Source organism: Haemaphysalis longicornis, unplaced genomic scaffold (genome assembly GCF_048455015.1).
Source record: "Haemaphysalis longicornis isolate Haplotype H1 unplaced genomic scaffold, Haemaphysalis longicornis Haplotype H1 scaffold_5, whole genome shotgun sequence".
NCBI lineage: Eukaryota > Metazoa > Arthropoda > Arachnida > Ixodida > Ixodidae > Haemaphysalis > Haemaphysalis longicornis.
Window position 1 is genome coordinate 77,833,005 of NW_027526385.1, and position 13,790 is coordinate 77,846,794.

The following is a 13,790-nucleotide window of genomic DNA, read 5'->3' on the forward strand; positions in this document are numbered from 1 at the left end:
ACCAAACCAGCTCGGACATGACTAGAATCCATGTTAAATGCGTTGCTAATTAGTTACAAACCCTTAAAATATCTCAGTCGCACGCGACGCCGCACCCGCCGGCGAAACGCGCAAAACAGCCATGAAGCGGAAGTGACCTCGCGGCAGACCCTGCGGTTTTTCCTACGGCCAGTCAGAAGAACCGGCCGAGCTGTGCTTGGCGTGCTTCTCCTAGGACTGCTACCTGGGCGAAGCGTTGCGTGCAGGTTTGCCCCGTATGGCCGGCCGCGTGCACCGCTGCCTGCTCACCGGCTTGGCCGGCTGGAACGTCACTCCTGGCCGTAATGGTCGTGCTCTCCTCAATATCGCTTTCAAAATCTCCGATTTTTGATGGTAGTATGCGCCGCAGGTACGCGTATTTCAGCTGTCATATTTTGTATCTTGCAGTCTATTTAGGTAGACTATATGAAAATAACGTTTTCAGGAGGTTGAAATTTTGTGTACACTTGGTTTTTAGAGATCTCAAGGCGGTTTTAATTAAATCGCGGCCCTCCGCCATGGTGCACCTCATAGACCATGCAAGTCTGCGGCATTTAACCCGAAAGATTTGAACTTTGTAGTGAGCCAGGAAGAAGAAAGGAATCGCAGTTTTAAACTATGGTGGTCACCGTTGGTAGAACAATTTCCTGAGGCATCAGCCTTAGAGTAGCCTTATGGGAAGACCGCAGGGTATGGCTTGGCTTGTCCATCGGATTCTTAAACGTGTTCATGGGTTTGCTTTCTTCACTACGCAATGCTATGTCTACGAAGTAACCGCTCCGGTCGAAACGCGGAAGCTTGCTTCGCTAGGAAACTCGAGATTCACTACATTAGTTCATGTTAAGGCAGATGTGCTTCATTATAAGCAAGTTGGACGACTAGTGCGGGCGAGCGACCATCGATGCATATTTGCATAAGTGCAAGCCTCATAACGGAGACACAGGGCCGTACCCAGAAATTTTTTTCGGGGGGGGGGGGGGTTATAAATTTTGGGAAGGGGGTAGTTTTGCTGAAAGCAACAGTAAGTATTGTTTACGTGGTGCCTGGAAAAAATTTCGGGAGGGGTTCGAACCCCCAAACCCCCCCTCTGGGTACGGCCCTGCGGAGACACGTTAGTTTTTGGTAGGGTGAATGGGCTTCCCTGTTCTTTTCTGGACTAGCAGGACACATTTTAATAGCGCCCGGGCTGAGCGGGTAATTTGCCTCTGCGAAATTTGTGGAAGACACAAGCTACAAAAACACGAACAAAAACAACATGAATGCGATGTGCCTGTTTTCGTAGGTACGAGCACAAAACTTTTGTAAACTCTTGAAACTATTCATTATTTGAAATATTTGCAAAATAAGAGTCTTTAATGAGATTCTCCCATAATTTTACATTATTGTTAGGTACCAGCTCGGTCTGCCGAATACTAGGCATAACGGTTCTGGAAGACTCTCAGTAAAAAGAACAGGCTTTATGTTTTTACTTCTTTAGCTTTAAAGCAGTGTTTTTTTTTATTTCACAATTATATAATTACACCCTCTTCCTTGCTGTTTGTGGCATTCTATTTGAATTTACGGGCGCTAAAAGGTTGAGTCCAAGACAATGAAGAAACTAAGCTCACTGCAGGGTATAATGGCAGCCCATGACGATACATAGGGCCTTGATGCGAGCCGCATATTATCTAGCGCAAGTTTCTTCTTTAGTGTATATTGAAAGAAAGTGGTTGTGGCATGCTACACTGCTGGCCGTAGTGATCACTCAATTGTGCTTGCTAAAAGTAGTGACGTCAGCGGCCCGTCCCCTGACGAATGTTCAGTGACGTGTCAGTTTGCTTTGGCACGTTCTAACCGCTTCTTTGGACATCCCGTGTATCATTCACGTCATTTCGACTTTGTATGTATTTCCATCTGTATACGTGTGACTCCTGTGCCAAATTTTTTGCGTTATATTGAGAGTCTGGCAATAAATGAGAAGCTGACCTCAAACTCGTTAGTAGTATTGAGTAAGGACGTCCAGCACTCACTCGGTTTCTTCGTTGTCGTCGAGGTCGTCGTGGGCTTCATCGTAGTTGATGTCGTCGTCGTCGTCGTCGATGGGGTGGCTGGAATGAAGCACGTGAGGATGTGAACGGTACATCTGCACAAATTACGACTCTTGAATGTGAACCTGCAATATTTCGTGGTCAACGCATTAAAACGATGGATGTTATTTTCGGCACGGCGAAGTTCAGGAGGGAAGTGTGAGCCTGTCAGCATGTGCTTCCGCACGTCTCTCGGCCCCTAAAAGCGACAGGGGCGGAATAACAACGCACACTACTGCGCACGTGCATTGATGCTATGACACATTCTTTCCTTTAGCGTCCGGCCCGTGACTTCTCGTTGCTTCCGAGAGAGAAAAAGTGGGGGTTTGTGTAGTTTTATCGGCCCCCAACAAGCTACGCAAACAGTGACACCGCGTAAATTGTTAAGAATAGAAAGATGTGGAAATCCGGAAAGAATGACTGGAAAAAAATGGCTGTGCCAGCGACGAAATACACTGCGAAAGCAGCACTCATCTCCCCTTTTTTGAAGGCGGTCGTCAAGCTACATCTACTGGATGATTGGATCCAGCCTATCGCTTGCGATGAAGCCCATGCGGAGAGCGCACAGCCGTCATGCCATCCATGGTGAGACTCGGCGACAAAAGTGCCAGCGAAGCAGCTGAGGTGTTAAACCTTCGCCTAGTCACGTGGTACCGCATCGGTCACGCTTCGTGCGAGGGTGGCTGCAATACCTTTCAGCAGCGGAGCAACAGGTGTGACGTCCCAGCTGACAGACTTGTGTTGTTCTCTGGTGGTTCGAGGTCATTACGAGGTGATGAATGACCTTGCGAGACATGGCGTAGTACAGAATCTGCTCTAGAAACACGTAAAGCGCTTCGTTGACAGCTAGGCCTGGGTGTTGTAAAATCCGTTTGCCATTCGGGCAATCGTACATCAGCCAAATGGAATGCATCAATGATCGGCCGAGGGAACACGCCGGCAACCTACAAACTTTTTGCCGGTAGCAACTTGGCAATTCAAGGCAAAACTTGCCATTACAGTCAACACTTCCGAGGCCTGTGATATTACAAAACGTTACAAGACTGCGCGGAAGGAGGTCTATTTTTGAAGCTTGTCCTGCTGTGCCCGAGGACGTGGGTTCGATCTTGGCAACGGTGGTCGCTTTTCACATGGAGGCAAAAAGCGGAAGCGCCCATGTGGTGATATTTTGCCACACGTTAACGGTCAGAAGCGTTCAAATTCCACCTCGGCCAAATTTACTTTGAAAGTACTGCAAGTAACACCCAACCAGCTCGGACATGACTGGTATCCCCGTTAAATGCGCTGTCAATTAGTTATAAACGCTTAAAATATCTCAGTAGCAGCCGACGCTGCACCTGCCGGCAGATCGCGAAAACATCCATGAAGCGCAAGTGACATTGCGGCTGGCCCTGCAGTTGTTCCTACGGCCAGTCAGAGGAACCGGTCGAGCTCCGCTGTGCGTGCTTCTTCTAGGATTGCGGCGAGAACGAAGTCACTCTTTGCGGTTGATGAGATGGAAAAGGTTTTCGGCTTAGAGACATATTTACACTGGATTCTGTAAGTTCATTCTGATGTGCAGTAAATGATATACTGCTGCGATTGTTGTAAAATGGCGTATTGAGGTTGGTTCGAAGTTCGAAGATTGTTCACTGGCATTCCGTTAGGCGCGGCCCGTGCCAATGGACTCCTGGAATGAGGAGGCCACCCTAAAGACAATTTAATAAGAAACAATAAACATGTTTAGTCTCTCTCTCTCTCCGTTAGCACAATGTGCCCCACACTGCGGTAGAATCAATTCATTAGTTTCGAAGCCGCGCACGGATTGTGATGATGTGTAAGTGGTAAAAAATTGCAAAAAAGGTGTCATTTCAGGCCACGGTTATCTTTTGGAACATGGGTCGGGAACCTATCGATATGGAGGACCGAGTTGCATGGAGGTGACACAGCAAGGGCCGCACTGCAAATTAGGACGCTTTGCGGCTTTCTTCTTTTTTTACGTATACAAAGAAAGGAAGTGAAGACGTTATAAGGCTAACTTTGATCGGGGGGGGGGGGGGGGGGGGCGAAGAGCAGGAATTCCAACTGGAAGCTATGGTGTATTGTTTCTATTCAGCCCCATCTGAGGCTAAAATAGCCATGCCAGCCTTCAGATAGCAAGTGACAAGTGGAGGGCCCTTCTGACGTCGTGCCGGGGCCGCAGGTTGCGACCCCTGTTTTGAAGAAACGAAACGTATATTCGAACATGCGATCAACTCGCATACAATTTTACACCGCCCGTACAAATAAGATTAGGCATCGTACAGGACGTTTCCAATAGCTCGAGCTATACTTCTGAAAAATTTAGAAATTTTGGAGTCTCTCCTTAATGCGGACTTACTCCATACCAAGAACTTGGGTTCGAATGTGAACAAAACAAGCCGTAATCATAATATGATTTTGTTTTGGAAAGCAACAAACTCTAGTAACACCTAAGGATCCCGGTAACTTTGAAAGAGTGACACCGATTTTGCTTACATCGGCGTTCCTTCACATGGTAGCAGAGAATGACTGACCAAGTGATGTAAAGTTTCGTACATATTCAAAGGCAGTTTTCTATAAAAATGATGGGGCGGATTTACAAAAAGTTCTCATTTTGGAATAAATATGTCAGCCTTATTTTTTCTTCATTTATTTTAACAAAATAATGCAGACCATTTGGTTAGTCACGCCAGTACCGTATTAGTCATGCTTGTTAGTTCATGAATATACTTTTTTGTTTGGGACACAACTTACGTCATTTACTCAACGATTACGTATTATTTTAGACGAATATTCTCAAGCTAATTGGATTGTTGTTATTTTTCCAAAGGTTTCGACAAGGCGTGTCACCAACGTTTTAAGCTAAGCGGATTTAAAGTTGGCCTTACAGTGCCTACGTGGATCCAGTATTTCCTTCTTATCCGTTCATAATTCGTTACTGCTAACAACTTTATTTTCTCCTCTGTGCCCCGTTTCTTCTGGAGTTACTCAGTGATCGGTTCTTGGTCATGTCTTGTTTCTTATATACATTAACAACCTTCCGTCTCTCGTATCTTCGAACATGCATCTGTTTACAAATGATTGTGTTATCTTTCGCAAAATTAATACTCACAATGACATTCACCTTATTTAGTGCGATCTTGTCATTGTAACTAACTGGTATCATGAATGGCTAATGGAAATAAATGTTTCTAAATGTAAAGGTTGGCGAATATCATGGAATACTAACAGCCCCCTGTATATTGAAACAACGTTTCGTCAGGGTCTGTCAATTCCTATATATACCTGGGTGTCTACACTTCAGCTAATCTAAATTGGACACTCCACATAGAACATATAACTAGCAAAGCTAATCAATGTAGGGTTATCTGCGCCGCAGCTTCTATACCCGCAACCTCCATGAAACTTTTCCTTTAAAAAACGATACATTCTTACAAAACACTAATCTTATAAAACACTTATGAACAATTTTGCTACATCAGTGCGGGACCCCTACTGCGATAATCTAATAACTGCTCTTAAAATGGTTCAAAATACTCTATATAACAGTACAATAATATAATTATAACCGTACTGAAAGCATAACGTCCATCAAATTCATCACCGGGCTGCCATTGTTAGCTTCTCGTCGAAACACTTTTCGTCTTACGTTGTTTCACAAACTATGCCTTCATCCCACCCTGCACAACCAAGTGATTTGTCAACCACAATAAATTTCTCACCGAATTGTCACGCTCACAAAGTAGGTGCGGAACATAGCAACGCACGACATTTTTTTAGTCATTCCTCCTGAGTGCGGCACGTGAATGGAACCACCTTCCCCAAGATATTGTGGCCATACGTAATAATTGTCTATTTCAAAATGCATTAGCTAATATTTTATAGCCAGGCTAATTTATATTTCTTTACCATACTTGCTGTATTCTCATGTTTTTTCGTCTTGCTTCGGCCACAATTTCCCTCTGTAATTGCTCTGGCCCTCAGCGTATGATGCATAATATAAATAAATAAATAAAAGTGAGAGGAAGTGGGTGGTGTTGTCCGCATAGGAGATATATTTTGCAGTCATGTTGCAGATGTTATAAATGTACAAGTTAAAGAGACGGGGTTCTAGAAGGCTGCCCTGAGGAACACCTGTAAATTTTTTACCGCATCAGATGAATAGTGGTTTAACACAACGTATTGGGAGCGATGACGGTGCTATGATCTAATAAGTTTGGAGACGGGTGCAAGTATACCGTAACGGCTCACTTTTCAAAGAGGAATGCTTTACTGAAGTCTACGGAGATGCCTAAGAGAAAAAGCTCCGATTAAGAAATTGTTTAAAAGGCACTCCGTTTTGTGAAGCAACGCATGCTCAGTAGGCCTAGTTTATGTTTTTGCAGTTCGAGTAAAATTGGTATTCTTACTACTTAGACAAAGCGGTATTTTTATGAGCAAAACTTGAATTTTGTCTTCACGGCCTCCTTAAAGGTAATGTACTTACTGGTGGGCTTAGTAGTCTTCGTGGCTTAAAATGAAAGAAAGGGAAAATTATATGAGTAAGAATAGAAAGGAAAAACTCGCAGGTTCTACGCACACGTTCTAATCTGTAAGAAGCGAATCTTTTGCTAATGCTTGTACTTGGCTTTAGCGATGTTGGCAATTACGGTGGAGCCACTTCTCATGAAAGAGTACACGAGTTGTTTGAGTAGTTCGCTGGTCCCTTGTGGGCTCTTTAATCAGGTGGCCTGTACACGTTATCAAACACTCACGTGCAAGGCGAACTCGGATCATTCCGCAAAACATGACAAACATTAATAAAAAATCAATTGAAGATCACTTTGGTGGGTCTTTAAGAGTGCGTAAGCGTCTAGTAAACCCTGCCTCTTCAACTTGAGGCTCGGCCGGATGCGCACATTGTTGCTTCTGAGGTTCGCTTAGTGGTCAACTTCACTAGTTGTAGTAGCTGCATCGGCTGCCTGTCACTCCTTTTGTTGCCCAGCAATATCACCACTTCATCACCGTGCGCCATTCCCATTCCCCCTTTTTGTTGCCCATCACTATCAGCATTTCATCCCCGTAGGCCATTGCCATTCTCTTTTTTTGTTGCCCTCAAGTAGCAACATTTCATCAGCGTAAGCCAATCCCATCCCCTTTGTCCCCTTTTTTTTACTGTCCACCAGTATCAGGATTTGATCAGTGTACGTCATTCCCATTCCCCTTTAATTGTTGGCCACCAATATCGGGATTTCATCACCGTACACCATTCCCACTCTCGCTTTCTTTGTTGAACACCATTATCGGCATTTCTTCACTGTACGCTATTCCCATTCCCCTTTTGTTGTCCACCAGTATCGCCGTTTTTATCACCGTACGCAATGCCCCTTCTCTCTTTTTTGTTCCCAACCAGTATCGGCATTTCATCGCCGTACGCCATTCCCATTCCCCTTTTTTGTCGCCCACCAGTATAGGCTTTCCTTACTATAGCAATTCCAATTCCCCCACTTTTTTGGACACCAGTATCGACATTTCATCACCGTATGCAGTTCCCATTCCACCTTTTCTGTCGCCCACCCGTATCGGCATTTCATCACCGTGCGCAATTCCCATTCCCCCCTTTTTTTGATGCCCACCAGTATCGGCATTCATCACCGTATGCCATTCTCATTCCCCTTTCTTGTTGCCCACCAGTATCAGCATTTCATCACCGTAAGCCATTCCCATTCCCGCTTTTTTATTGCCCACCAGCATCGACAGTTCATCAGCGTACGCTATCCCATTCCCCGTTTGTTTGCTGCCCTGCACTTGCTGCGGCTCCACAAAGTCTACAAGCAGTTGCGGGAGCCACAAGACCCGTCGAGACAAAAAAGCTTGCGAACCGCGGTTCGACTTGTCGACTCCCTGGCTACGTCTCCAGCGTTGCGACGGCGCTCTCTTCCTTCTCCAATGCAGCTCTCTTCGCGGGCTTTTTCTACTCCGTTATTCTTTGCTTGTTTATTACTCGTTGTGTTGACAGAGCGACACGAAAATGAACACAGCACCGTGACAATTAACCGAAGCTTCCACGTACTGCTAGTGAAATAAGAAGCGAACTCTCACAATTCTGCGCCACCCGCCACTGCACCTGCCGTGGTGGCGAAATGGCTATTGCGTCGTGGTGCCGAGCCCAAGGACGTGAGTTCGATCCCGGACGCGGTGGTCGCTTTTCACATGGAGGCAAAAAGCGGCAGCGCCCATATGTCGATATTTAGCGCATGTTAAAGGACAACTGCGCGCAAATTTCACCTCGGCCAAGTTTACTTGGAAAGTAGAGTGCGTACTACAAAACCAGCTCGGACATAACTTGTATCAACGTTATAGGCGTTGTTAATTAGTTACAAATACTTCAAATATCTCACTCGCAGGCGACGCTGCACCTGCTGGCGGATCGCGCAAACAGCCAGAAAGCGGAAGTGACACTGCGGCAGGCCCTGCGGTTTTTCCTACGGCCAGTCAGGGTAACCGGTCGAGCTCCGCTGGGCGGGCTTCTCCTAGGACTGTGGTGAGGGCGGAGCATTGCGTGCAGGAATGCCCCGGCTGGCCGGACGCGTGCCGCCGCCTGCTCGCCGGCGTGGCCGGCTGGAACGTCAGTCCTGGCCGTAATGGTAACGCTCTCCTCAATTTCGCTTTAGAAGTCTCCAATTTTTGGTGGTCGTTTCCACCGCAGATACGCGTATTTCAGCTGTCATATTTTGTATCTTGCAGTCTTTTTAGGCAGACTATGTGGAAATAACGTTTTCAGGAGGTTGAAATTTAGTGTACAGTTGGCCTTTTGTGATCTCTAGGTGGTCGAAATAATTCGCCGCCCTCCGCCACGGCCCACCTCATAGAGCATGCTCGGCTGCGGCACATTTAACCCGCGAAATTTGAACTTTCTATTGAACCAGGCAGAAGAAGGGAATCACAGTGTTAACTATGGCAGTCACCGTTGGTACAACGATGCTCCTGAGCCATCAGTCTGATAGTAGCTTTATGGGAAGAGCACAGGGTATGGCTTGGCTTGTCCATCCGATTCTTAAACGTGTTTGTGGGTTTGCTTTCTTCACTACGCGATGCCATGTCTACGAAGTAACCGCTCCGGGCGAAACGCCGAAACTTGCCTTGCTTGGAAAGTCTGGATTCGATACATTAGTTCATGTTAAGACAGCTGTGCTTCATTATAAACAAGGTGGACGACTAGTGCCGTCGAGCGACCATCGGTGCATATCTGCATAAGTACAAGCCCATAACGAAGACACGTAAGTTTTTGGTAGGGTGAATTGGCTTCCCGGTTCTTTTCTGAAGTAGCAGGACACATTTTTAATAGCACCCGGGCTGAGCGGATAATTTTCCCCTGCGAAAGTTGCAGAAAACGGTCCGTTACAAAAAAAAAAAGAAAAAAAAAAAACGAGCGAAAACATCACGAACGCGAGGTGCCCGTATTTGTAGGTACTCGGATAAAACCTTTCTAAGCTTTTGAAACCACTCATTATTGGAAATGCCTTCAAACAAGAGTCTTTATTGAGTATCTCCCATTATTTTACAGTATTGTTGGGTACCAGTTTGGTCTGAAGAATACTAAGCATAATGGTTCTGACACGCTCTCAGTTAAAAAAACACGCGTTATTTTTATTTCTTTGGCTTTAAAGGAGTGTGTCTTATTTTATAAGACATAATTACACGCTCTCCATCGCTATTCTGTGGCATCTAATTTGAACTTACGGGCGCTCAAAGGTTTCATTCCGAGACAATGACGAAACTAAGCTCACTGCATGGTATAATGGTAGCCCATGACGACACATAAGGCCTTGATTCGAGCCACATATTATCTAGCGCCAGTTTCTCCTGTAGTTTATATTGAAAAAAAAACTGTTTGTGACATGCCACACTGCTGGCCGTCGTGATCACCCAGTGGCGCTTGCTGAAAGTACTGACGTCAGCGGCCCATCCCCTGGCGAAGGATCAGTGACATGTCAGTTTGCTTTGAGTAATATTGGCGAGTTCTAACCGCTTCTGTGGACATCCCATTATCATTCACGTCATTTCAATGTTGGATGGCTTTTCCTTTGTATACATATGACGGCTGTGCCTTATTTCTTGTGTTATATTGAGATTCTGGCCATAAATAAGAATCTGACCTCAAACGTATTAGTAGTATGGAGTAAAGACGTCTGGAGTAAAGACGTATGGAGTAAAGACGTCTAGCACTCACTCGTTTTCTTCGTTGTCGTCGAGGTCGTCGTGGGCTTCATCGTAGTCGATTTCGTCGTCGTCGTCGTCGGTGGGGTGGCTGGAATGAAGCACGTGAGGAAGTGAACGATACATCTGCACAAAGTACGACTCTTGACTGTGAACCAGCAACATTTCGTGGTCAACGCATAAAAACGATGGATGTTATTTTCGGCACGGCGAAGTTCAAGAGGTAAGTGTAAGCCTGTCAGCATGTGCCTCCGCACGTCTATCGGCCCCTAAAAGCGACAGGGGCGGAATCACGACGCACACTACTGCGCATGTGCATTGATGCAATCACATATTCTTCCATTAAGCGTACGGCCCGTGACCTCTCGTTGCAGCCGGGAGCGAAATAGCGGGAGTTTATGTAGTTTTATCGGCACTCAACAAGCTACGCAAACTGCAACAGCGCGTAAATTGTCAAGGAAACAAAGATTTGGATTTCCAGGAAAAATGACTGGCAAAAATGGCTGGGCCACCGAAGAAATACACTGCGAAAGCCGCGGGCATCAGTCCTTTTTCGAAGCCGGCCGCCAAGCTACATCGGCTGGAGGACTAGATTCAGCATGCCATCCACGGCGAGATTCAGCGACAAAGCGCTGGCTAAGCAGCTGAGGTGTTAAACCCTCGCCTAGTCACGTGGTACCGCATCGGCCACGCTCCGTGCAAGGGTGGCTGCGATGCCTTTCAGCAGCAGATCAACAGGCGTGACGTCCCACCTGAACGACTTGTGTTGTTCTCTGGTGGTTCGAGGTCATTACGAAGTGATGAATGACCTTGCGAGACATGGCGTAGTACAGCATCTGCTCTAAAAACATTCGAATCGCTTCGTTGACAGCTAGGGTTTGGTGGTGTATGAAATCCCTTTGTCATGCGGGCGATCGTACATCGGCCAAATAGAATGCATCAATGATCGGCTGAGCGAACACGGCGGCAACCTACATAATTTTGTCCGTAGCAACTTGGCCATTCTCGACGAAACTTGATATTACTAGTCCACACTTCCGAGGCCTGCAATATTTCAATACGTTAAAAGGGTGCGGGGAAGGAGACCAATTTTTGAAGCTTCTCGTGGTGTGCCCGAGTACTCGGGTTGGATCGTGGCCGCGGTGGTCCCTTTTCACATAGAGGCAAAAGCGGAAGCGTGCATGTGTCGATATTTTCGCGCAAGGTAAAGGTCAACTGCGTTCAAATTTCACCTCGGCCAAATTTTCTTCTAAAGTACAGTACGTACCACCAAACCAGCTCGTACATGACTGGTGTCCTGGTTAAATGCCTTGTTAAGTAGTTATAAACGCTTAAAATATCTCCGTTGTCGCAGGAGACGCTGCACCTGCCGGCGGATCTCCCAAACATCTACGAAGCGAAAGTGACAGTGCGGTAATCCCTGCGGTTTTTCCTGCGGCAACTCAGGAGAATCGGTCAAGCTCCGCTGTGCGTGCTTCGTCTGGGATCGCGGCGAGGGCGAAGTCACTTTTCAGGATTAATGAGATGGACTACGCTTTCGGCATAATTATATATTTACATTGGATTGTCTACATTCATTCTGATGTGTAGTGGATGATATACTTCTGAAATTTCCGTAAAACGGTGTATTGAGGTAGCTTCAAAGTTCGAAGATTGTGCACTGGCATTTCGTAAACACAATGTGCTCCACACTGCCGCACGACAAGTTCGTTAGTTTCGAAGCCGCGTGCGGATTCTGATGTGTAAGCGGTAAAAAAATGCACAAAACGGTGTAATTTCGGATCGTGGTTATCTTTTGGAACAGGGGTGGGCAACCCATCGATTCGGAGGGCCGAGTTGCACGAAGCCGACACAGCAAGGGCCGCACTGCAAATTAGAGTGGTTGGCGGCTTTCTTCTTTTTTTACCTGTGCAAAGAAATGAAGTGAAGACGTTATAAGGCTAGCCGTAATGCCAACTGGAAGCTCTCTTGCTTTGTTCCTGTTCAACCCCATTTGAGGTTAAATTTGCCATACCAGCCTTCAGAGGAAGTGAAAAAAGGAAGGCGCTTCTGACGTCATACCGGCGCCAAATGTTGCTACCCTTGTTTAGAAGAAACAAAACGTATAGTCGAACATGCGTTCAACGTGCATACAATTTTATACCGCCGGTACAAAGATGATATGGCATCGTACAAGACGTTTCCAATCACTCCAACTAATCTTCTAAAAAAATTACAAATTTTTGAGTCTTTGTTCATGCGGACTTGCTCTAAACCAAGAACAAACATGCCGAAGTCAAGATATGATTTTGTGTTAGCAGGAAACATACTCTAGACGCACCTATAGTGACCCCGGTAAACTTGAAAGAGTGACATTGATTTTGGTTACATCGGCTTTCCTTGACATGGTACAGAAAATGATTCATCAGGTGATGTGAAGTTACCTACATATTCAAAGGCATTTTTCTACAAATAAAGATGTGGCGGATGTAGAAAACGTTCTCATTTTGGTTTAAATATGTCAGTCGTGTTTTTCTTGGTTTATTTTAACAAAATAAAGGAGACTATTTTGTTAGTGATATCAATATCGTATTAGGCATGCTTGTTATTTCATCAATATGCTTTTTCGTTTGTGACTCAACTTATGTCGTTTACTCAACAATTACATCGTATTTTAGGCGAATATTCTTAAGCTGATTGAAATAATTTATTTTTCCAACGCTTTTGACAAGGCGTGTCAATGACGTTTTTAAGCTAAGCCGATTTAAACTTGGCCTTGCAGTACCTACGTTGATCAAGTATTTACTTCTTAACCGTTCAGAAGTCGTTACTGCTAACAACTTCATTTTATCCTCTGTGCCCCTTTGCTTCTGGAGTTCTCAGGGATCGGTTATTGGCCATGTCTTGTTTCTTATATAGATTAACGACATTTCGTCTCTCGGATCTTCGAACATGCATCTGTTTGCAAATGATTGTGTTATCTTTCGCAAAATAATACTGACAATAACACTAAATTTGTTTAGACCGATCTTGTCAACGTAACAAACTGCTGTCATGAATGGCTCACAAAACTTCATGTTTCTCAATGTAAAGTTATGCGCCTATCACGGAATACTAACAGCCCCTGTATACTTTTTGAACAACGTTTCGTAAGCGGCCGTCAATTCCAATAAAAACCTAGGTGTCTACATTTAAGCTTACCAACATTGTACACTCCCCATAGAACATAGAACATACTCGCAAAGCTCATCAATGTAAGGTTATCTGCACCGTAGCTTCTAAACCCCCGAACCTCATATAACCGTTTGCTTTAAAAAACAATATCGTCTTATAAAACACTAAAACACTAATGCTACACCAGTGCGGGACCGCTACTGTGATATTCTAATAACTAGTCTTGAAATAGTTCAAAATAACTCGATATAAACGTACTATAATATAATTATAACGGTACTGAAAGCATCACATCCATGAAATCCACCATCTGGCAGCCATAATTAGCTTCTCGTCGAAACACTTCTCATCTTG

The 13,790-nt window shown here is 45.2% G+C and overlaps 1 protein-coding gene across 1 annotated transcript in view; it reads right to left on the reverse strand.

The window, feature by feature from the left end:
• LOC144139298 (uncharacterized) overlaps positions 1-10,541 on the reverse strand; it is a 63,950-nt gene extending 53,409 nt beyond the window's left edge. The window contains exons 1-2 of the mRNA XM_077671691.1: positions 10,297-10,541; positions 2,028-2,105 (exon numbers count right to left, since the gene is read on the reverse strand). Coding sequence (XP_077527817.1) covers positions 2,028-2,105; positions 10,297-10,528 — 310 coding nt within the window. The 5' untranslated portion in view covers positions 10,529-10,541. The remainder of the gene's footprint in view (positions 1-2,027; positions 2,106-10,296) is intronic.
• Positions 10,542-13,790: the final 3,249 nt, after the last annotated feature.